We start from the raw sequence: 23,982 nt of genomic DNA, 5'->3' as shown, positions 1-23,982 counted from the left end.
ATAGATCAGCCATGATTGAATGGCGGGGTAGACTTGACGGGCCGAATGGCCCCATTCTGCTCCTATCCCACGAACGTGAAATATACGAGACGCAGTCGGGGCGATGGAAGGTGATTGTTTGAAGGGCTCCTACCTTGGTTTGGAACGTGCAGTAGAGATGAGTGAGAAAGGGATGCTCCCACGCCAGAGAGAGAACTCGCTTTTCCACCATGGTGCATTCCACGTCATCGTCCAGCAGGACCACGTCTTTCTTCAAAGCCTTGATGGCAAAGAACTCGTTCCTGCCCTTCAACTCAGCGAGGAAGACCTGGACAAACGAGCACAGGAGACATGAGGTTTGTGTTGAAGAAAGAACTACAGATGCTGGAAAAATCGAAGGTAGACAAAAAAAAATGCTGGAGAAACTTAGCGGGTGAGGCAGCATCTGTGGAGTGAAGGAATAGGCGACGTTTCGTCACCTATTCCTTCGAAGAAGGGTCTCACCCGAAACGTCACCTATTCCTTCGAAGAGAGGTCTCATAGAAACATAGAAAATAGGTGCAGGAGTAGGCCATTCGGCCCTTCGAGCCTGCACCGCCATTCAATATGATCATGGCTGATCATCCAACTCAGTATCCTGTACCTCAGGTACCCGAAACGACACCTATTCCTTCGGAGAAGGGTCTTGATCAGAAACATCACCTATTCCTTCGGTCTATAGATGCTGCCTCACCCGCTGAGATTCTCCAGCATTTTGTCAAACGACCACAGGAGACATGAAGAACATCATTAGCTTGGGTTAAACAAAACTCCCAGGAATGAATAAATGAAAGAATGAATGAATGAATGGTTGAATGAATGAATGAATGGACGATATTTCATTGTCACAGGTGACATGCCACAGTGATATGTGCACTCCCAAGGTATGCAAAGAGGCACCACAGAAAGGGCACTGACAAAGTATCCCATCGCGGCTGTTCCATTGTCTTCATGCCTCAGAGGGTGGTGGAGGCCGGTTCTCTGGATGCTTTCAAGAGAGAGCTAGAGAGAGCTCTTAGGGATAGCGGAGTCAGGGGATATGGGGAGAAGGCAGGAACGGGGTACTGATCGGGGATGATCAGCCATGATCACATTGAATGGCGGTGCTGGCTTGAAGGGCTGAATGGCCTATTGTCTATTGTTCTCCCCTCCCCCCCGCCGTCTGAAGTTAAGAGTAAGGATAGTATTGAATAGAAGAGCTACGAAGGTTTAATTGCCGTATGTAACGACAATGAAACAGTTCATTTCTTACTTGCAGCAGCATTATAGGTGGCACGGTGGCGCAGCAGTAGAGTTGCTGCCTTACAGCAACAGAGACCCAGGTTCAATCCTGACTATTGATGCTGCCTGTGTGGAGTTTGCATGTTCTCCCCCGTGACCGCTCACCAGTTTCCTCCCACAACCCAAAGACGTGTGTGTGTGTAGGCCTGTTTCCTCGCTGTATCTCTAAACTAAACTGAAGCTTTTCACAGTACCTCAGTAAAACCCGACAGCTCTAAACCAAATTAAACAGATACAGGGTGAAGGGAACAACCCTTTAGTGCAAGATAAAGTCCAGTAAATGTCCGATTACAGAGAGCCCGAGGGTCTCCAATGAGGTTGGTGGGAGATCTTCAACCCCGCAACGGCGACTTCCCCCGCCAGAGTTGCGGGGTTGAAGAGCTCCTGGAGCGGGGCCTAACATCACTGCCCCGCGCGGCTTGGAATGGCCGCGGGACTCTGCGAGCGCACGCCGGGGGCTCTAACAGCAAGACCCGGTGTGCGACCTCGCACCACCCGGCGTGGCTTTAATGGCCGTGGGACAATCGCCATCGCCAGCCGGGGGCTATGACTTTGACTCTGACATCGGGGGGGGGGGAGAGTGCAGTGGAGAGATAAGTTTATTAGGCCTTCCATCACAGCGATGTGATGGATGTTTATGTAAATTATGTTGTGTCTTGGGTCTATGTGTTTGTAATGTATGGCTGCAGAAACGGCATTTCGTTTGGACCTCAAGGGGTCCAAATGACAATTAAATGTATCTTGTATCTTGTATCTTGTATCTTGTAGAACCGCTCAGCATGAAGTGCGTTCATTTCCTTGCCTTTCCAAAGCTGCCTTTCCCCAACATCTTGTGCAGGGTGAAGTCATCGACGGTGAACCTGCGTTGATCGATGCTGGGAACCTCCTCGTAGATGGGCGAGTCCGGAGGGCTGCTCGTCTCCTCTTCCGTAGGAGTTTCCCAGCTGATTCCTTGCACCTCTGGAGAAAATAATGTTTTTTTAGTTTAGTTCAGTTTGGAGATAAGAGCGCTGAAAACAGGCTCTTCGGCCCACCGAGTCTGCTCTGCCCAGCGGTCCCCACACGCTAACACTGCCCTACACGCACTAGGGACCATTTACATTTACACCAACAACCTACAACCTGCACGGCTTTGGAGTGTGGGAGGAAACCGGAGCGCCCGGAGAAAACCCACGCAGGTCACGGGGAGAGCGTGCAAACTCCGTACAGACAGCACCCGTAGTCAGGATCGACCCCGGGTCCCTACCCAAAAACATCACCTGTCCATCTCCTCCCGATCTGCTAGGTTCCTCCAGCACTTTGGTTCTCCGCAAGATTCCAGCATCTGCAGTTCCTTGTGTCTACTTTTGTAAAAGTCATTGCTCTTCTGGAACTGGCCACTTGGGGGAGGTAGAGGACACGAAGGTAGACACTAAATGCTGGAGTAACTCAGCGGGACAGGCAGCGTCTCTGGAGAGAAGGAATGGGTGACGTTTCGGGTCGAGACCCTTCTTCGGACTCTGACCCAAAACGTCGCCCATTCCTGCTCTCCAGAGAGGCCGGGCCGCCCGTCCCGTCCCGCTGAGTTACTCCAGCATTTTTGTGTCAATCTTCAGTGTAAACCAGCACCTGCAGTTCCTTCCCAGACAATATATCCCCTTTGTTGCATGAAGCAAATCGACGGGACTGTTGCCGAATGTCCCCTCCCTCCCTATCTTCAGATACCAGCACACAATGTGGCTCAGACCCTCATGACAATGCTGCCAAACTTAAGGGGCTGTCCCACCTGGGCGACCTAATTGGCGAGTTTAGAAGAGTTTGAAAAAATGATGTTGAAGACTTCCTTCAACTATGTTGAAGACCAGCTACAACTAGCTACAACTAACTTCGGGGAAATTGGACACCGAATAGTGGAGAGTGAAGACGACCTCCTTTCGATCTCCTTCGACCTCTCTTCGACTATGATGAAGACTATCTTCGACTACCCTCGACTACCTATGACTAACGTGCCGACCTACTACGACTAAACCTGCGAGTAAAAAAAGTATCAATTTTTTCCATGGCGACCCTTTTTTTACTCGCGGGCGATTTTCAACATATTGAAAAAAACGCAGCGACTTAGCTGAGACCTCGAGTACGCGGGGACCACTCTCAAGCATGAAGGAGAGTTACAAAGACCTCCTACGACCTCATGTCGACCGTTCTGTGATCATCCCCAATCAGTACCCCGTTCCTGCCTTCTCCCCATATCCCCTGACTCCCCTATCTTTAAGAGCCCTATCTGATATACCGTGACATAGCCCTATAGAGCTATATCACGGTGGCGCAGCGGTAGAATTGCTGCCCTATGGCACCAGGGACCCGGGTTCGATCCCGACTACGGGCGCTGTCTGTACGGAGATTGTACGCTCTCCCCGTGACCTGCGTGGGTTTTCTCCGAGATCTTCGGTTTCCTCCCACACTCCAAAGACGTGCAGGTTTGACAATAGACACGCTTGGTATAAATGTGTGTGTAGGAACGTGTTAGTGTGCGGGGATCGCTGGTCGGCGCGGACCCGGTGGGCCGAAGGGCCTGTTTCCGCGCTGGATCTCTGAACGAAACTAAACACCACCCACTGCACCTTTCACCGATGCCGTCGGCTTTGGATCCTCCGATGGTTTCTCGAAAATGCCAACTTTCAAAGGTCCCTCTCGACTGATGTGCTCGTTGTCACGTTGGGTACGTGCCTGCAGCAAAGAGGCGCATAAACAGGGCGTTAAAGACTCGGCGTACACGGGCAACAAGTCTTGGGATTGGGATAGAAAATTACTTTCCAAATAGTGAAAGGCCTGGATAGAGTGGATGTGGAGAGGATGTTTCCACTAGTGGGAGAGTCTAGGACCAGTTAAAGGAATTAAAGGATGTTCCTTTAGGAATGAGATGGGGAGGAATTTCTTCAGCCAGAGGGTGGTGAATCTGTGGAACTCATTGCCACAGACGGCTGTGGAGGCCACAAGTCAGTGGGTATTTTTAAAGTGGCAATTGCTAGATTCTTGATTAGTGCGGGTGTCAGGGTTTATGGGGAGAAGGCAGGGGAATGGGGTTGAGAGGGAGAGATCCATCAGCCATGATTCAATGGCGCAGTAGACTTGATGGGCCAAATGGCCTAATTCTCCTCCTATCATCTCTGCCTCAGAGGGCGGCGGAGGCAGATTCTCTGGATGCTTTCAAGCGAGAGCTAGATAGGGCTCTTAAAAGTAACGGGGTACTGATTGGGGATGATCAGCCATGATCACATTGAATGGCGGTGTTGGCTCGAAAGGACAAATGGCCTACTCCTGCACCTATTGTCTAGTGTCATTTATGGAAAAAAAAGTATGAGGGCCATAGTGAGGTAGGTTGGAGGATTAGTTAGTTAGTTTATTGTCATGTGTACCGAGGTACAGTGAAAAACGTTTGATACACGATAAGGGAATAATGTTTAGTGCAAGGTAAAGCCAGCAAACTCCGATCAAGGATAGTCCGAGGGTCACCAATGAGGTAGATAATAGTTCAGGACCGCTCTCTAGTTGTGGTAGGATGGTTCAGTTGCCTGATAACAGCTGGGAAGAAACTGTCCCTGAATCTGGAGGTGTGTGTGCGTTCGTTTTCACACTTCTGTACCTCTTGCCCGACGGGAGAGGGGAGAAGAGGGAGTGGCCGGGGGTGAGACTGGTCCTTGATGATGCTGCTGGCCTTGCCGAGGCAGCGCGAGGTGGAGATGGAGTCAGTGGAAGGGAGGTTGGTTTGTGGGATGGTCTGGGCTGCGTCCACAATTCTCTGCAATTTCTTGTGGTCTTGGACGGAGCTGTTCCCAAACCGTGCTGTGATGCGTCTGAGGGTCACCAGTGAGGTAGATAGTAGTTCAGGACCGCTCTCTGGTTGTGGTGGGATGGTTCAGTTGCCTGATAACAGCCGGGAAGAAACTGTCCCTGAATCTGGAGGTGTGCTTCGGTAACTCTTGTCTGATGGGAGAGGGCAAGAACATACTTGGTAAATACTATTCTGATTCTGATTCTGATTTCGAGAAGAGGGAGTGGCCGGTGCGACTGGTCCTTGATGATGCTGCTGGCCTTGCCGAGGCAGCGTGAGGTGGAGATGGAGTCGATGGAAGGGGGGTTGGTTTGTGTGTGTGTGTGATGGTCTGGGCTGCGTCTACAACTCTCTGCGGTTTGTCGCGGAGGTGGACGGAGCTGTTCCCGCACGCATGGCTGGCTTGGTCGCTGGGGGTGGGGGGAGAAGGCGGGAATCACCTGCTGTTCGCTCTCTATCTGGGCCAGGGCCTCCGCCATCATCTTCTGGTTCACTCCGCACAGATTGGCCACTTTGTTCTGACACTTGTGGTGGACGTTCATCCCGCATTCTGTCCCGAGAGAAGAGACAGACAGAATGGCGTCAATTCCCCAAACCTCACCACTGCCAAGGACGTTACTCGATTGGCCAAGTCAGTGGACATTTTTATAATAATAATAATAATAATCTTATTTATATAGCACATTTTTAGTCAACTTGCATTGACCCCAAAGTGCTTCACATAATTACATTACATTTATACACACAGGCAAAGGTGGGTGAAGGTCTTGCCCCAAGGACACAACGACAGTATGCACTCCAAGCGGGATTCGAACCAGCTACCTTCCGGTCGCCAGCCGAACACTTAGCCCATTGCGCCATCTGTCGTCCAGAAACCAGAACCAGAAACATAGGAAATAGGTGCAGGAGTATTTGGCCCTTCGAGCCAGTACCGTCATTCAATATGACCCCGTTCCTGCTTTCTCCCCATATCCCTTGAGTCCGTTAGCCCTAAGAGCTAAGTCTAACTCTCTCTTGAAAACATCCAATGAATTGGCCTCCACTGCCTTCTGTGGCAGAGAATTACACAGATTCACAACTCTCTGCGTGAAAAATATTTCCTCATCCCGGACCTAAATGGCCGAGCCCTTATTCTTAAACTGTGTGTGACCCCTGGTTGTGGACTCCCCCAACATGCGGACCATTTTTCCTGCATCTAGCCTGACCAATCGCTTAAGAATTTCACATGTTTCTATAAGGTTCCCTCTCATCCTTCTAAATTCCAGTGAATACAAGCCCAGTCAGCCCATTCTTTCATCATATGTCAGTACCGCCATTCCATTAGGCAGAGGTAGATAGATTATTGATTAGTACGGGTGTCTGGAGGTATGGGGAGAAGGCAGGAGAATGGGGTTAGGAGCGAGAGATAGATCAGCCATGATTGAATGGCGGAATGGACTCGATGGGCCAAATGGCCTAACTCTGTCGCTTGTATACAAGAGCGGGGATGTAATGCTGAGGCTCTATAAGGTGTTGGTCAGGCCGCATTGAGAATATTGTGAGCAACTTTGGGCACCATATCTGAGGAAGGATGTGCTGACTCTGGAGAGGGTCCAGAGGAGATTTACAAGAATGATCCCAGGAATGAGTGGGTTAACCTATGATGAGCGTTTGACGACACTGGGCCTGTACTCGCTGGAGTTTAGAAGAATGAGGGGGGACCTCATTGAAACTTACAGAATAGTGAAAGGCCTGGATAGAGTGGATGCGGAGAGGATGTTTCCACTGGTGGAGGAGTCCAGGACTAGAGGTCACAGCCTCAGAATTAAAGGACGTTCTTTAAGAAAGGAGATGATGAGGAATTTCTTTAGTCAGAGGGTGGTGAACCTGTGGAATTCTTTGCCACAGATGGCTGTGGAGGCCACATGTCAGTGGATATTTTTAAGACAGAGATAGATAGATTTTCGAGTCTTTTCTCATCCACTCTCTAACACACTACCAAGGCTGCTGTTAGTCCCACATTCTTTTTAACAGCGGTATTCTAACAGTATATTACACCGTTAAAAATTTCACTAGCACACCGATGCAAATGTTTTCTGCGTCATTTCGACATACAGCACGGAACAGTCCACACTAGTTCTATGTTATCGAACTTCGTTTTGTGCATTTTGTTGTCTCTGTACTGTACACTGACAATGACAATTAAAATTGAATCTGAATCTGAATCTGAATTATCCCACTTTCTCATCCACTGCATGCACACTAGGGGGCAATTTGCCAATTACAAAACAGAATTGCCGATTTAGAAGCAGAGCCTACAAACCCGCACGTCTTTGGGATGTGGGAGGATACCGGAGCAGCCGGAGGAAACCCAAGCAGGTCGGAGAGAGAACGTGCAAACTCCACACAGACAGCACCCGAGGTCAGGATTGAACCCGGGTCTCTGGTGCTGTGAGGCAGAGGGTCTCCCCACATTAATCACCCTGCATAGAACATAGAATGGCCCAGACCCCCCCGAGTTCACCCAAGACCTTGTGCTTTTGCTCAAAGGTCCAGCATAGAACATTGAACAGTACAGCAGGGGAACAGGCCCTTCGGCCCACGATGTCTCTGCAGAACATGATGCCTAGGTAGTGCTGGAGTAACTCAGCGGGTCAGGCAGCATCTGTGGAGAACATGGATAGGTGACGTTTCACAGAGTGCTGGAGTAACTCAGCGGGTGCAGGCAGCATCTGTGGAGAACATGGATAGGTGACGTTTCACAGAGTGCTGGAGTAACTCAGCGGGTCCAGCATCTATGGAGCTAAGGAAATAGGCAACGTTTCGGGTCGAAACCCTTCCGGGTTTCGGCCCAAAACGTTGCCTATTTCCAGAAGGGTTTCGGCCCGAAACGTTGCCTATTTCCTTCGCTCCATAGATGCTGCTGCACCATAACTCAGCGGGCCAGGCAGCATCTGTGGAGAACATGGATAGGTGACGTTTCACAGAGTGCTGGAGTAACTCAGCGGGTCAGGCAGCATCTGTGGAGAACATGGATAGGTGACGTTTCACAGAGTGCTGGAGTAACTCAGCGGGTCAGGCAGCATCCACGGAACAACCTGCACATTTACCTTCACATTTTAACCCCTGCCTTGCCAGGCCCCAGAGTAGAGTGCCACAGTGTTCACAGAAGGTTGGACTCTTGTAGTTGTAGATTTTAAACCTGTGCGGCATGTCGATTTTAAACCTCTCCTTGTGGAAACTGGAAGGCAACGGAGAAAAACGGTGGTCAGTGAAAACATGAGAGAGATTGTTTAGGGGAGACACAAAATACTGGAGTAACTCAGCGGGTCAGGCACCCATTCCTTCTTTCCATAGACGAGTTACTCCAGCATTCCATGTCAACATTGACAACGCCCAGTGAATTGGCCTCCACTGCCTTCTGTGGCAGAGAATCCCACAGATTCACAACTCTCTGGGTGAAAAGGTTTTTCCACATAGAAACATGGAAATTAGGTGCAGGAGGAGGCCATTCGGCCCTTCGAGCCTGCACCGCCATTCAATATGATCATGGCTGATCATCCAACTCAGTATCCCGTACCTGCCTTCTCTCCATACCCCCTGATCCCTTTAGCCACAAGGGCCACATCTAACTCCCTCTTAAATATAGCCAATGAATTGGCCTCGACTACCCTCTGCGGCAGAGAGTTCCAGAGATTCACCACTCTCTGTGTGAAAAACGTTCTTCTCATCTCGGTTTTAAAGGATTTCCCCCTTATCCTTAAGCTGTGACCCCTTGTTCTGGACTTCCCCAACATCGGGAACAATCTTCCTGCATCTAGCCTGTCCAACCCCTTAAGAATTTTGTAAGTTTCTATAAGGACATCTCAGTCCTAACTGGCCTTATTCTTATTCTTAAACTGTGTGACCCCTGGTTCTGGACTCCCCCACTCGATCAATTCTGGTTTTGGACAGTGAGGTCCTGGACATTCAGTACAGCTCGGCCCAACTAGGGCTTTTAGTCCAATACTCCATGTAACGCTTTCATTCACAGATACGTCCTGACGTTCATATGTGAATAGGAACATAATTAGGCCATTCTGCCCATCAAGTCTACCCCACCATTCAATCGTGGCTGATCTATTCCCCCTCCATTGACGAACTGTACACTGCAAGGGCCAGGAAGCGAGCAAGGGCCAGGAAGATCATCTCTGACCCCTCTCACCCTGGCCACAAACTCTTTGAATCACTTCCCTCTGGAAGGCGACTCCGGACTGTCAAAGCTGCCACAGCCAGGACATAAAAACAGTTTTTATCCACGAGTAGTTGCTCTACTCAACGGCCAAAAATCTGTAGCCTCCCTTTGATTTGGTATTGTGTTGGTTCACATGCTTGATCAATGGTGTTTTATCATTAATGTTTTATCATTATTAATGTTTAGTGTTTTCGGAGACATTCGTAACTGTCACTGTATGTCATGTTGTTACTTGTGGGCGGAGCACCAAGGCAAATTCCTTGTATGTGAATACTTGGCCAATAAACTTACTTACTTACTTATCTATCTCTCCCTCTCAACCCCATTCTCCTGCCTTCTCCCCGTAACCCCTGACACCCGTACTAATCAAGAATCTGTCAATCTCCACCTTAAATATTCCCATTGACTTCTGTACCAATGAGTTCCACAGATTCACCATCCTCTAGGTGAAGAAATTCCTCCCCATTTCCTTCCTAAAGGAACGTCCTTGTATTTTGAGGCTGTGGCCTCTCATCCAAGACTCTTCCAGTAGTGGAAACATCCACTCTATCCGGGCCTTTCATTATTCGGTAAGTTTCAATGAGGTGCCCCCTCATCCTTCTAATCCTAACATCTACCGCATTGAAGACCCTCGGACTATCCTTGATCGGGCTTTACCTGGCACTAAACATTATTCCCCTTTATCCTGTATCTGTACACTGTGGACGGCTCGATGGTAATCATGTATAGTCTTTCCGCTGACTGGTTAGCGCGCAACAAAAGCTTTTCACTGTACCTCGGTACACGTGACAATCATCTAAACTAAAGCTACCAGCTCTGTTCTTTCGAAGGTAGACAAAAATGCTGGAGGAACTCAACGGGTGAGGCAGCATCTATGGAGCGAAGGAATGGGTGACGTTTCGGGTCGAGACCCGGAAGGGTCTCGACCCGAAACGTCACCTATTCCTTCGCTCCATAGATGCTTTCCGGGTCTTGACCCGAAACGTCAACAATTCCTTCGCTCCATAGATGCTGCTGCACCCGCTGAGTTTCTCCAGCATTTTTTGTCTACCTTCGATTTTCCAGCATCTGCAGTTCCTTCTTAAACAGCTCTGGTCCTCCGTTGCTTTATAGAAGTAATTCTCTTCTCGTGTATCCAGGGTGTGATCCAGCGCCAGAGACCCGGGTTCCAGAGATCCTGACTACGGGCGCTGTCTGTACGGAGTTTGTACGTTCTCCCCGTGGCCTGCGTGGGTTTTCTCCGGGCGCTCCGGTTTCCTCCCACACTCCAAAGACGTACAGGTTTGTCGGCTAATTGGCTTTGGTGTTAATTTAAATTGTCCCTAGTGTGTGTGCGGGGTAGTATTTGTGTGCGGGGGGAGATCGCTGGTCGGCGCTGACTCGGTGGGCCGAAGGGCCTGTTTCCGCGCTGTATCTCTGAAGTAAACCAAACAAAATGGAGACATGGGCCAAAGGCCAACATGAGGGACTAGCGTAGATGGGGGCAGTCAAATGCGTCTTAAACATGCATCTCTCATAGGTAATTTGTTACTAACACCTATGAGAGAGAAGCGAGTGTTACCAAACTCCTGAATCACTGGTCGGGGTGGAACCCTCTCCAAGACACACGTGAAGCTCACCGTTTGACCTGTTTTTACAGAATGTTAAATGGCCAGCTCGACATAGACTCCAAGACCTACACCAAACCCTAACACAATTAGGAGCAGACGAGGGCATTCGATCCAGTTTGAGATACAAGCCGCCAAGACAGAGATGTGTACAGCAATTCGTTCCCCCCCCCGCACAATTAAAGCACGGAATAATCTCCACCCTACCATAGTTACCCAACCAGACGCAACTAAATTTAAGGGTTTCGAAGGCTGCAGCAGCATCTATGGAGCTGAGGAAATAGGCAACGTTTCGGGTCGAAACCCTTCCGGGTTTCGGCCCGAAACGTTACCTATTTCCAGAAGGGTTTCGGCCCGAAACGTTGCCTATTTCCTTCGCTCCATAGATGCTGCTGCACCCGCTGAGCTTCTCCAGCTTTTTTTGTGCAACTAAATTTAAGGTAGCTCGTTCTTTTCTTCCCAAAAACCCTTTCTGGCTTAAGTCCTCCCTCCACCACCTCCAGTTTAAATTCCATTTGGAATATTTTGGAGGACCAAGAAACCAAGAAACGGCACTATCGTATCTGCCGCCGCCCCTGGCAGCGCGTTCCAGGCACCCACCGCCCTCTGTGCCCCTCTACACCAGTGGCTTTGGGACTGAGATCACATACGTACAATAGTCTCCCTGCTGTTCACGGCAGACCCAGTGCACTTGGCGATAATCTTGTCGATACACTTCTTATGAATGGCAGCGTTGCACTCTGTGGAGTAAGCGGAGATATTGATCACACTCAGAGCATCATTCAAATCTTTCTCTGGAAACATCTGTAGAGCTGGCAACTACTTACGTCTGCACTGGTATCCTTGTTTATTCAACCCCCTGCAATTACAAAAGAAATTCATAAATTATAGGAGCAGATTCGGCCAATTGACCCATCATTTGTGGAGCTAGATAGGGCTCTTAAAGATAGCAGAGTCAGGGGATATGGGGAGAAGGCAGGAACGGGGTACTGATTGAGGATGATCAGCCATGATCACATTGAATGGCGGTGCTGGCTCGAAGGGCCAAATGGCCTACTCCTGCACCTATTGTCTATTGTATAATTGAGGAAGGACATTCTTGCTATTGAGGGAGTGCAGTGTAGGTTTACAAGGTTAATTCCCAGGATGGCGGGACTGTCATATGCTGAGAGAATGGAGCGGCTGGGCTTGTGCACTCTGGAGTTTAGAAGGATGAGAGGATATCTCATTGAAAAATATAAGATTATTAAGGGTTCGGACACGCTAGAGGCAGGAAACATGTTCCCGATGTTGGGGGAGTCCAGAACTAGGGGCCACAGTTTAAGAATAAGGGGTAAGCCATTTAGAACGGAGACGAGGAAACACTTTTTCTCACAGAGAGTTGTGAGTCTATGGAATTCTCTGCCTCAGAGGCCGGTTCTCTGGATACTTTCAAGAGAGAGTTAGATAGAGCTCTTAAAAATAGCGGAGTCAGGGGATATGGGGAGAAGGCAGGAACGGGGTACTGATTGGGGATGATCAGCCATGATCACATTGAATGGTGGTGCTGGTTCGAAGGACCGAATGGCCTACTCCTGCACCTATTGCCTATTGTCGCTGCCAAGATACGGAGGTGTCTCATGTTACCACCCAGCGCAGGCGTGGCATGAACTCATTCAGTCCTTGGTCCAGGCCAGCAAGACGGATTAGGTGACCTCATCTCCCTGTTGGCTGCGGGGAAGGAAAGGGGAGGTTTGTTCCGTGCTCGAATGGTGGTGCTGGTTGGTAGGGCCGAATGGCCTCTACTCCTGCACCTATTGTCTACTGTCACTCTACCCAGGCCTTACACTGTGGAAGCACCCCCCCGTGTTTGGGGAACAAGGCGAGTTGGGGTCCACGTACCAGACAAACTCGTGGCAGACGGAGCAGAAGGTGGGCTGTGGGAAGAAGGTGGCGATGAACTCATGGCACTTGACGGTGTGAACCTTGGCCTGTTTGATGGCTCCCCGTCGCTGGTGGCGGGCGAATAGACCCTCCTCCTCGCCCTCCGCACTTTCCTTCTCTCCTGCTGGGCAGAGGGGGGGGGGGGTGGGGGGGGGGTGGGAAACAGGAGGTCAGGCATTGAATACAACCCCACGTGATCTCTCCCCCTCCCTTCTAGGAGAGACCCCCCCCCCACCCTCCGCTACCTACACATTCCAACAGTGTCATAAAACAGCACCGTTTTTTTTAAATGTTTTAAAAATTTTTAATTTTTATTTATTATCAAAAATATTTATTCATATATTAAAATATATACAGTACAGTAAAAAGGAAAACAGAAGCTATGATATCTAACAGTATGATTCGACTGGAGAACAACGTTTCTCATTGTTTCTCACAACACCTGCCAATAATTAAACCAACATCAACCCAATAATCAATCAATATAATCAATCAATATTAAACCAATACCAAGCCAATAATCAATCAATATTAAACCAATACCAAGCCAATAATCAATCAATATTAAACCGATACCAAGCCAATAATCAATCAATATTTTGTTTAAGAAGAAACTGCAGATGCTGGAAAATCGAAGGTACACAAAAATGCTGGAGAAACTCAGCGGGTGCAGCAGCATCTATGGAGGGAAGGAAACAGGCAACGTGTCGGCCCGAAACCTAAAGGAAATAGGTAACGTTTCGGGTCGAAACCCAAAGGGTTTCGGCCCAAAACGTTGCCTATTTCCTTCGCTCCATAGATGCTGCTACACCCGCTGAGTTTCTCAAACATTTTTGTGTACCATCAACCAATATTTAACCAATACCAACCCAATAATCAATCAATATTTAACCAATACCAACCCAATAATCAATCAATATTTAACCAATACCAACCCAATAATAAATCAATATTTAACCAATACCAACCCAATAATCAATCAATATTTAACCAATACCAATTTAACCAATAATCAATCAATATTTAACCAATACCAATCAAATAATCAATCAATATTTAAGCAATACCAATCAAATAATCAATCAATATTGAACCAATACCAACCAAATAATCAATCAATATTTAACCAATACCAACCCAATAATCAATCGATATTTAACCAATACCAAGCCAATAATAGATCAATATTTAACCAATACCAACCCAATAATCAATCAATATTTAACCAATACCAACCCAATAATCAATCGATATTTAACCAATACCAACCCAATAATCAATCGATATTTAACCAATACCAACCCAATAATCAATCAATATTTAACCAATACCAACCCAATAATCAATCGATATTTAACCAATACCAACCCAATAATCAATCGATATTTAACCAATAACAACCCAATAATCAATCAATATTTAACCAATAACAAGCCAATAATCAACCAATATTCTTGGTTCTTGGACCTCCAATATATTCCAAATGGAATTTAAACTGGAGGTGGTGGAGGGTGGACTTAAGCAATAAAGGATTCTTGGAGAAGAGCTACCTTAAATGTAGTTGTGTATGGTTGAGTAACTATGGTAGGATGAAGAGTATTCCATGCTTTAATTGTGCGGGGGAAGAATATTAAACCCAGATAAACCAATAATCAACCAATATTAAACCAATACCAGCCAATAATAAATCAATACCACGTCCACTTGGATCTCACTTCAATGGTCAGTCTGCCATTATAATTTTATCAAGATATTTGTTAAAATTAATTTACATCTCATCTAAACGGCAAATTTCTTTCTTTTGCAGGTTAATAGTTTTCCATTCATTCGGCCAGGGGCGAGACAGAAGTTTCAGAAATGCCGCCTATAGTCAGCGGAGTGCGCATGGATTGCACCGTGTTGCCATAGCAACCGATGGTTTAAATGACTTCAAGTGTTGAGAACCTAAGGAATGTTCCGGCGTGCACTTAAAATGAATCACCCGCTGAGAATTACGTGACTTGTTACCGAGACAAGAATGTCACGGAGGCGCAGCGGGAGAGTCGCTGCCTCGCGGCGCCAGAGACCCGGGTTCCATCCCGACTACGGGTGCTTTTCACTGTACCTCGGTACACGTGACAATGATCCAAACTAAAGCTACCGGCTCTGTTCCTTCGAAGGTAGACAAAAATGCTGGAGAAACTCAGAGGGTGAGACGGCATCTATGGAGCGAAGGAATAGGTGATGGTTTCTGGGTCTCGACCCAAAACGTCACCTATTCCTTCGCTCCACAGATGTTTTCCGGGTCTCGACCCAAAACGTCACCTATTTCCTTCGCTCCATAGATGCTGCCTCACTCGCTGAGTTTCCCCAGCATTTTTTGTGTACCTTCGATTTTCCAGCATCTGCAGTTCCTTCTTAAACAAAATATTGATTGATTATTGGCTTGGTGTTGGTTTAATATTGATTGATTATTGGCTGGTTTTCTCCGCCATCTCCGGTTTCCTCCCGCGCTCCAAAGACGCGCCCGGCCTCCACTGCCTTCTGTGGCAAAGAACCCCAAAGGTCCACCGCCCTCTGACGAAAGATATTCCCCCCTCATTGGGTCTCCTAAAGGAACATCCTTTAATTTTGAGGCTGTGACCTCTAGTCCACGTGACAGAAGCCTTTCACTGTACCTCGGTACACGTGACAATGAACTGGACCAAAGTGGACTGATGTGGTGCTCAGAGTAACTGTGGGCTTTAAGCAGTGTCACGGAACGACAGGTACAAACACTCACCATTTTGTTCGAGATAGTAATTCGCACTCATCAGCATCCGACCGCGGGGTTTTAGGTCCAACTGTTTTGTTATAAACGAAGAAGGAACAAAAGATTAATCGCAAGAAGTAAAACACGATTACAATACGATGATTGTTTGACCGTTACCAGAATTCTGCCTGGATCAGAGGGCATTAGCCACAAGGGGAGGATAGAAACATAGACAACAGGTGCAGGAGTAGAGGCCATTCAGCCCTTCGAGCCTGCACCACCATTCAATATGATCATGGCTGATCATCCAATCAGTATCCTGTACCTGCCTTCTCTCCATACCCCCTGATCCCTTTAGCCACAAGGGCCACATCTAACTCCCTCTTAAATATAGCCAATGAACTGTGGCCTCAATTACCTTCTGTGGCAGAGAGTTCCACAGATTCACCACTCTCTGTGTGTGAAAAAAAAATGTTTTTCTCATCTCGGTCCTAAAAGACTTCCCCCTTATCCTTAAACTGTGACCCCTTGTTCTGGACTTCCCCAACATCGGGAACAATCTTCCTGCATCTAGCCAGTCAAACCCCTTAAGAATTTTGTAAGTTTCTATAAGATCCCCCCCTCAATCTTCTAAATTCTAGCGAGTACAAGCCGAGTCTATCCAGTCTTTCTTCATTTGAAAGTCCTGCCATCCCAGGAATCTTCTCTGTACTCCTTCTATGGCAAGAATGTCCTTCCTCAGATTAGGAGACCAAAGCTGTACGCAATACTCCAGGTGTGGTCTCACCAAGACCCTCTTTGTTTTCTCTGGAACGTTGGAGATTGAATCTGACGGTGTATGCTTCAGACTTGATTTTACTGCAAGGTTCGTGACTTTGCAAGGCCATACTTGAAACCTTGGTCATTGTTAGCGGACGCCTTGAATAACAGTACAAGACTTCACTCTAGTGCATGGGGGACATGTCAGGCTGTTGTACACAAACTGCAGATGCTGGTTTAAATCGAAGGTAGACACAAAACGCTGGAGTAACTCAGTGGGTGAGACAGCATTTCTGGAGAACATGGATAGGTGACGTTTCGGGTCAAGTCCCTTCTTCAGACTGTGCCTCTGTAAATTGCTCCTTAGCGTGTTGGGAGTTGATGAGAAAATGTGATGTAGAACTAATGTGGCGGAACGTTGGTACATCGGTAGAGTTACTGCTTTACAGCACTGGAGACCCTGGTTCGATCCCGACTACGGGTGCTGTCTGTATGGAGTTCGCACGTTCTCCCCGTGACCCGCGTGGGTTTTCTCCGGGTGCTCTGCTCTCCTCCAAAGACTTACGGGTTTGTCGGTTAATTGGCTTCGGCAAAAATTGTAAATTGTTCCTAGTGTGTGTAGGATAGTGTTAGCGTGCGGGGATCGCTGGTCGGCGCGGACTCGGTGGGCCGAACGGCCTGTTTCTCCGCTGTATCTCTAAATTAAACAAACCTAAATAAAACTAAACTAAACTAGTTTTAATTTAGAGATACAGCGCGGAAACAGGCCCTTCGGCCCACCGGGTCCGCGCCGACCAGCGATCCCCGCACGCTAACACTATCCTACACACGCTAGGGACAATTTTTTTAATTTATTTTGTTGACATTTTTTTTACATTTATACCAGGCCAATTAACCTACATCCTGTACGTCTTGGGAGTGTGGGAGGAAACCGAAGATCTCAAAGAAAACCCACGCAGGTCACGGGGAGAACGTGCAAACTCCGTACAGACAGCACCCATAGTCGGGATCGAACCCGGGTCTCCGGCGCTGCATTCTCTGCAAGTCAGCAACTCTACCGCTGCGCCACTGTGAACGGGCGACCGCTGGTCAGTGCGGACACGGTGGGCCAAAGTGTCTGTTCCTCCGCACTCTCTAAACTAAACTTGGTGTGGAAAGGTGACCGAGGGTCGGCGCGGACTTGGTGGGCCGAAGGACTTGTTTCCACGCTGTAACTTGAAACGAAACAAAACGAAATCTAACGAAAATAAACTAAAGAAGGAGATGAGGTGGAATCGCTTGGAATCTGTGGAATTCATTGCTGCAGAGGGCTATGGAGGCCAAGTCAATGGATATTTTTAAGGCAAAGAGATAGATTCTTGTCAGGGGTTATGGGGAGGAGGCAGGAGAATGGGGTTAGGAGGGAGAGATAGATCAGCCATGATTGAATGTGGACTCGATGGGATGCAGTTTCCAACTGGATTTCTACATCAATCAGTCAATGTAGAGAGGGCAGTGGAGGCCAAGTCGCTGGATGGATTTAAGAGAGAGTTAGATAGAGCTCTAGCGGCTAGTGGAGTCAAGGGATATGGGGAGAAGGCAGGCACGGGTTATTGATTGGGGATGATCAGCCATGATCACAATGAATGGCGGTGCTGGGTCGAAGGGCCGAATGGCCTCCTCCTGCACCTATTGTCTATGTTGTAATGATTGGTGCGGTGCCAATAAATAGTGCAGCAACTAATCGATACTTTACCCAGATGTCGGCTTTGCCTTGGTTGCGTTTACATTTCTCGGCCAGGGAGTTGAGCTCGACGGTGGTCTCGGAGATGAGCTCCACGCTCTTGTCTTTGATGACGATATGCATCAGGTGACCCTTGTTGATCTGGGCGTCGAAGGTGCTGTTCCAGGGCGGGTACATGGTGGGCTTCTTCTGCATTAAGATCTGCCCTTTCTCTGTGGAGGCATTCACACACATAACATAGAAACATAGAAAATAGGTGCAGGAGTAGGCCATTCAGCCCTTCGAGCAGAGAATTCCACAGACTCACCACTCTCTGTGAGAAAAAGTGTTTCCTCGTCTCTGTTCTAAATGGCTTACTCCTTATTCTTAAACTGTGGCCCCTGGTTCTGGACTCCCCCAACATCGGGCACATGTTTCCTGCCTCTAGCGTGTCCAAACCCTTAATTATCTTATATGTTTCAATGAGATACAAGAGCAAGATTCAAGATTCAATTTAATTGTCATTTGGACCCCTTGAGGTCCAAACGAAATGCCGTTTCTGCAGCCATACATTACAAACAAATAGACCCAAGACACAACATAATTTACATAAACATCCATCACATCGCTGTGATGGAAGGCCAAAAAAACGTATCTCTCCACTGCACTCCCCCCCCCCCCCCCCCGATGTCAGAGTCAAAGTCAAAGCCCCCGGCTGGCGATGGCGATTGGCCCGCGGCCATTAAAGCCACGCCGGGTGGTGCAAGATCGCACACCGGGTCTTGGTGTTAGAGCCCCCGGCGTGCGCTCGCAGAGTCCCGCAGCCATTCCAAGCCGCGCGGGGCGGTGATGTCAGGCCCCGCTCCAGGAGCTCTTCGACCCCGCAACTCGGGCGGGAGAACTCGCCATTGCGTGAGCCCTGAAAAGCGGTCTCCCTCCAGGGACCCGCGGGCTCCCGTTGCTGCCGTCCGCCAGACCCGCAGTTGCAGCCTCTGAATCTCCGGAGGTCGGGCCGCAGCAGTAGCAGCGCTCCTCCACCGCTCCACCCGCTCTGGACTCGGCCAGCTCCGCGACGGTGAGGTGAGGTGATTCGTCGGCACCAGAGCCCCCAGTCTTCTCCTGTTGGAGGCCGCTCCTCATTGCAGCCCCAACGACAACGGAGACCCGACAAAGAAAAGGTCAGGTCTCCCGAGAGTCGCGCCGCCTACCCTCTCATCCTTCTCATCCTTCTAAATTCCAGAGTATACAAGTCCAGCCGCTCCATTCTCTCAGCATATGACAGTCCCGCCATCCCGGGAATTAACATTGTGAACCTATGCTGCACTTCCTCAATAGCAAGAATGTCCTTCCTCAAATTTGGAACCAAAACTGCACACAATACTGTGGTCTCACTAGGGCCCTGTACAAGTGTTGCACCAATACTCAACTCCTCTTGTTATGAAAGGCCAACACGCCATTCACTTTCTTCACTGCCTGCTGTACCTGCAAGCTTACTTTCAGTGACCGATGAACAAGGACCCCAGATCCCGTTGTACTTCCCCTTTTCCCAGCTTGACACCATTTAGATAGTAATCTGCCTTCCTGTTTTTGCTACCAAAGTGGATACTCACATTTATCCACATTAAACTGCGTCTGCCATGCATCTGCCCACTCACCCAACCTGTCCAAGTCACCCTGCATTCTCATAGCATCCTCCTCACAGTTCACACTGCCACCCAGCTTTGTGTCATCTGTAAATATGCTAATGTTACTTTGAAACCCTTCATCTAAATCATTAATATATATTGCAAATAGCTGGGGTCCCAGCACCGAGCCTTGTGGTACCCCACTAGTCACTGCCTGCCATTCTGAAAGGGACCCGTTAATCCCTACTCTTTGTTTCCTGTCTGCCAACCAATTTTCTATCCATTGTTTGTGCCCACTAATCTCTTATGTGGGACCTTACCAAATGCTTTCTCAAAGTCCAGGTACACTACATCCACTGGCTCTCCCCTTGTCCATTTTCCTAGTTACATCCTCAAGAAATTCCAGAAGATTAGTCAAGCATGATTTCCCCTTCGTAAATCCATGCTGACTCGGACCGATCCTGTTACTGCTATCCAAATATTTCATCTTTTATGATTGACTCCAGCATCTTCCCCACCACCAATGTCAGGCTAACTGGTCTATAATTCCCTGTTTTCCTCTCTCCTGCCTTTCTTAAAAAGTGGGATAATGTTAGCTACATTGGATAATTATCACCAATGCGCCTACAATTTCTAGAGCCAAGTCCTTAAGTACCCTGGGATACAGACCATCAGGCCCTGGGGATTTATCAGCCTTCAGTCCCTTCAGTCTACCCAACACCATTTCCTACCCAATGTGGATTTCCTTCGGTTCTTCCGTCACCCCAGATCCTCTGGCCACTAGTGCATTAGGAAGATTGTTTGTGTCCTCCTTAGGGAAGACAGGTCCAAAGTACCTGTTCAACTCATCTGCCATTTCCTTGTTCCCCATAATAAATTCACCCTTTTCATTCTTCTAGGGTCCAACTTTGGTCTTAACTAATTCTTGCTCTCCACACACCTAGATGCCACAGTTCACCACCCTCTGACCAAAGCCATTCCTCCTCATCTCCTTCTAAATGCACATCTGCGCCGACCAGCGATCCCCGCACACTAACACCATCCTACACACACTAGGGCCAATTCACACTTACACCAAGCCAATTAACCAACAAACCTGCACGTCTTTGGAGTGTGGGAGGAAACCGAAGATCTCGGAGAAAACCCACGCAGGTCACGGGGAGAATGTACAAAGTCCGTACAGACAGCGCCCGTAGTCGGGATCGAACCCGGGTCTCCGGTGCTGCAAGCGCTGTATGGCAGCAACTCTACCGCTGCACCACCGTGACCGCCCTATCTCTCCCTCCTGACCCCATTCTCCTGCCTTCTCCCCATAACTCCCGACACCCACACTAATCAAGAATCTGTCAATCTCCTCCTTAAAAGCATTCATTGCCCAATCCCTACGATGGAAGGCTTTGACTGACTGAAAGACCCAGCGTGGAAACAGGCCCTTCGGCCCACCGAGTCCGCGCTGACCATCGATCACCCGTTCACACCAGTTCCATGCTATCCCACTTTCTCATCCACTCCCTACACACTGGGGGGCAATTTACAGAGGGGCCGATTAACCTACAAACATCGCACGTCTTTAGGATGTGGGAGGAAACCGGAGCACCCGGAGGAAACCCACTAGGTCCCAGGGAGAACGTGCAAACTCCACACAGACATAATGCCCCCAAGTATGTTTGGAGTTTATAGTGTTCAAGACCCTGATGGCTGTAGGGAAGAAGCTGTTCTTGAACCTGGAGGTCACAGTTTTCAGGCTCCTGTACCTTCTTCCCCATGGTAGCGAGATGAGCATGGCCAGGATGGTGTGGGTCTCTGATGATGCTGGCTGCCTTTTTGAGGCAGTGACTCCTGTAGATCCCTTCGATGGTGGGGAGGTCAGTACCTGTGATGGACCGGGCAGTGTTCACCACTTCTTGTAACATGGTGTAAAAAGCTAGGAAAAGGGGTTGTGGTTTTGTGAAAGACTAATAATAGGAACTGCTGACATTTTCCACTCTCCACAGCTTCAGTGTGGGGAAATAACAGTTTAATAACGACATATTAAACCATAGGTACGAAAAGTTCACAAGTTTCACTTCGTCGAAATGATGCAGACAACTTTCCATCGGTGCACTAGTGAAGTTTTTAAATCCACGGGGCAACAAGCCGTTTGATTAACCGCTGTTCTAGAGAACGTTGGACAACCAGCAGGCTCAGTAGTGCGTTAGAGAGTGGATGAGAAAATGGGAACTTGTGTGAATGGGTGATCGCTGGACAACATGGACTCGATGGGCCGAATGACTTGGCCTCCTCTCCCATCGGGCAAAAGGTACAGAAGTGTGAAAGCGCACACCTCCAGATTCAGGGATAGTTTCTTCCCAGCTGTTATCAGGCAACTGAAACAGAGAGCGGTCCTGAACTACTATCTACCACATTGGTGACCCTCGGACTATCCTTGATCGGACTTGATCCTTGATCGGACTTTACCTTGCACTGCATACATTATTTCCTATATCCTGTATCTGTACACTGTGGACGGCTCGATTGTAATCATGTATTGTCTTTCCGCTGACTGGTTAGCACGCAACATTGTACCTCGGTACACGTGACAATAAACTCAACTGAACTGAAACACTGGGATCCTGGGGTCTCACTCACACGGCATGGTGCGTTTCGTGACCAGTGGCCATCTCCACACTCACACAAGATTCAAGATTCAATTTTAATTGTCATTGTCAGTGTACAGTACAGAGACAACGAAATGCATTTAGCATCTCCATTGAAGAGCGACATAGCAAACGATTTGAATAAATAATAATAAGTGTCCGGGGGGGGGGGGTGGTGATTGGCAGTCACCGAGGTACGTTGTTGAGTAGAGTGACAGCCGCCGGAAAGAAGCTGTTCCTCGACCTGCTGGTTCGGCAACGGAGAGACCTGTAGCGCCTCCCGGATGGTAGGAGGGTAAACAGTCCATGGTTGGGGTGAGAGCAGTCCTTGGCGATGCTGAGCGCCCTCCACAGACAGCGCTTGCTTTGGACAGACTCAATGGAGGGGAGCGAGGAACCGGTGATGCGTTGGGCAATTTTCACCACCCTCTGCAATGCCTTCCGGTCGGAGACAGAGCAGTTGCCATACCATACTGTGATGCAGTTGGTAAGGATGCTCTCGATGGTGCAGCGGTAGAAGTTCACCAGGATCTGAGGAGACAGATGGACCTTCTTCAGTCTCCTCAGGAAGAAGAGACGCTGATGAGCCTTCTTGATCAGAGTAGAGGTATTGTGGGTCCAAGAGAGGTCATCGGAGATGTTGACTCCCACCACCACGTTGCCAGTGATGGCGATCCCTAGAATGCCCCTGGTCCATCTTCAGCGACCATGACAATAGGTGCAAGAGGAGGCCATTCGGCCCTTCCAGCCAGCACCGCCATTCAATGTGATCATGGCTGTTCAACCCCAATCAGTACCCCGTTCCTGCCTTCTCCCCATATCCCCTGACTCTGCCCTATCTAGCTCTCTCTTGAAAGTATCCAGAGAACCTTCCTCCACCGCCCTCTGAGGGATGTGGGAGGAAACCGCAGCACCCGGAGGAAACCCACGTGGGTCACGGGGAGAACGTGCAAACTCCACAAACACAGACAGCACCCTAGGTTAGGATTGAGCCCGGGTCTCTGGTGCTGTGAGGCAGCAGCTCTACCCGCTGCTCCAACGTGCTGAAGCTACTCTGTTGGTGGTTTCCACCACAAGTATTATTTTACTTGTACTAAGACGCTACCTGCAAGTGAAGTCAGATTCCACTGGCAATTACTGCAAAGTGCTTGTCCGAAACATAATGTTTAGCATTGCTTCAAAGACATTGATACAGAGTCTAAGAATATCTTGCATTATAGTAAGTAGTAGGAGTGGAGAAAAGCAATTTGTCCGGCACAGCGGGTAGTCCCGCTGCCTTCCAGCTCCACAAACCCGGATTCGATCCTGACCTCGGGTGCTGTCTGTGCCTGTGGAGTTTGCACGATCTCCCTGTGACGGCGTGGGTTTCCTACGAGAAGATAGACACAAAAAGCTGGAGTAACTCAGCGGGACAGGCAGCATCTCTGGCAAGAAGGAATGGGTGGCGGTTCGGGTCGAGACCCTTTGTCACCCATTCCTTTCCCTCCAGAGATGCTGCCTGTCTCACTGAGTTACTCCAGCTTTTTGTGCCTATCTTCGGTTTAATTCTGTGGCAGAGAATTTCACAGATTCACAACTGGAAAACGTTTTTCCTCGTCTCAGTCCTAAATGGCCTACCCCTTATTCTTAAACTGTGTGACCCCTGGTTGTGGACTCCCCCAACATGGGGAACATTT

The 23,982-nt window shown here is 48.7% G+C and overlaps 1 protein-coding gene across 2 annotated transcripts in view; it reads right to left on the bottom strand.

The window, feature by feature from the left end:
* Positions 1 to 23,982, bottom strand: part of prkcq (protein kinase C, theta) — a 79,067-nt gene that overhangs the window by 15,535 nt on the left and 39,550 nt on the right. The window contains exons 3-12 of one of the 2 annotated variants that reach the window (XM_055653454.1): positions 18,079 to 18,278; positions 15,615 to 15,675; positions 12,812 to 12,977; positions 11,758 to 11,789; positions 11,586 to 11,670; positions 8,200 to 8,330; positions 5,551 to 5,660; positions 3,900 to 4,005; positions 2,102 to 2,259; positions 134 to 307 (exon numbers count right to left, since the gene is read on the bottom strand). In XM_055653454.1, the coding sequence (XP_055509429.1) occupies positions 134 to 307; positions 2,102 to 2,259; positions 3,900 to 4,005; positions 5,551 to 5,660; positions 8,200 to 8,330; positions 11,586 to 11,670; positions 11,758 to 11,789; positions 12,812 to 12,977; positions 15,615 to 15,675; positions 18,079 to 18,278 (1,223 nt within the window). The remainder of the gene's footprint in view (positions 1 to 133; positions 308 to 2,101; positions 2,260 to 3,899; positions 4,006 to 5,550; positions 5,661 to 8,199; positions 8,331 to 11,585; positions 11,671 to 11,757; positions 11,790 to 12,811; positions 12,978 to 15,614; positions 15,676 to 18,078; positions 18,279 to 23,982) is intronic. The other variant, XM_055653455.1, reaches the window with a different exon arrangement.

This window comes from Leucoraja erinacea, chromosome 22 (assembly GCF_028641065.1).
Source record: "Leucoraja erinacea ecotype New England chromosome 22, Leri_hhj_1, whole genome shotgun sequence".
Classification (NCBI taxonomy): Eukaryota; Metazoa; Chordata; class Chondrichthyes; order Rajiformes; family Rajidae; genus Leucoraja; species Leucoraja erinaceus.
The sequence above is the reverse complement of the archived record's forward strand: the minus strand, read 5'-3'. Positions and strand labels throughout refer to the sequence as shown.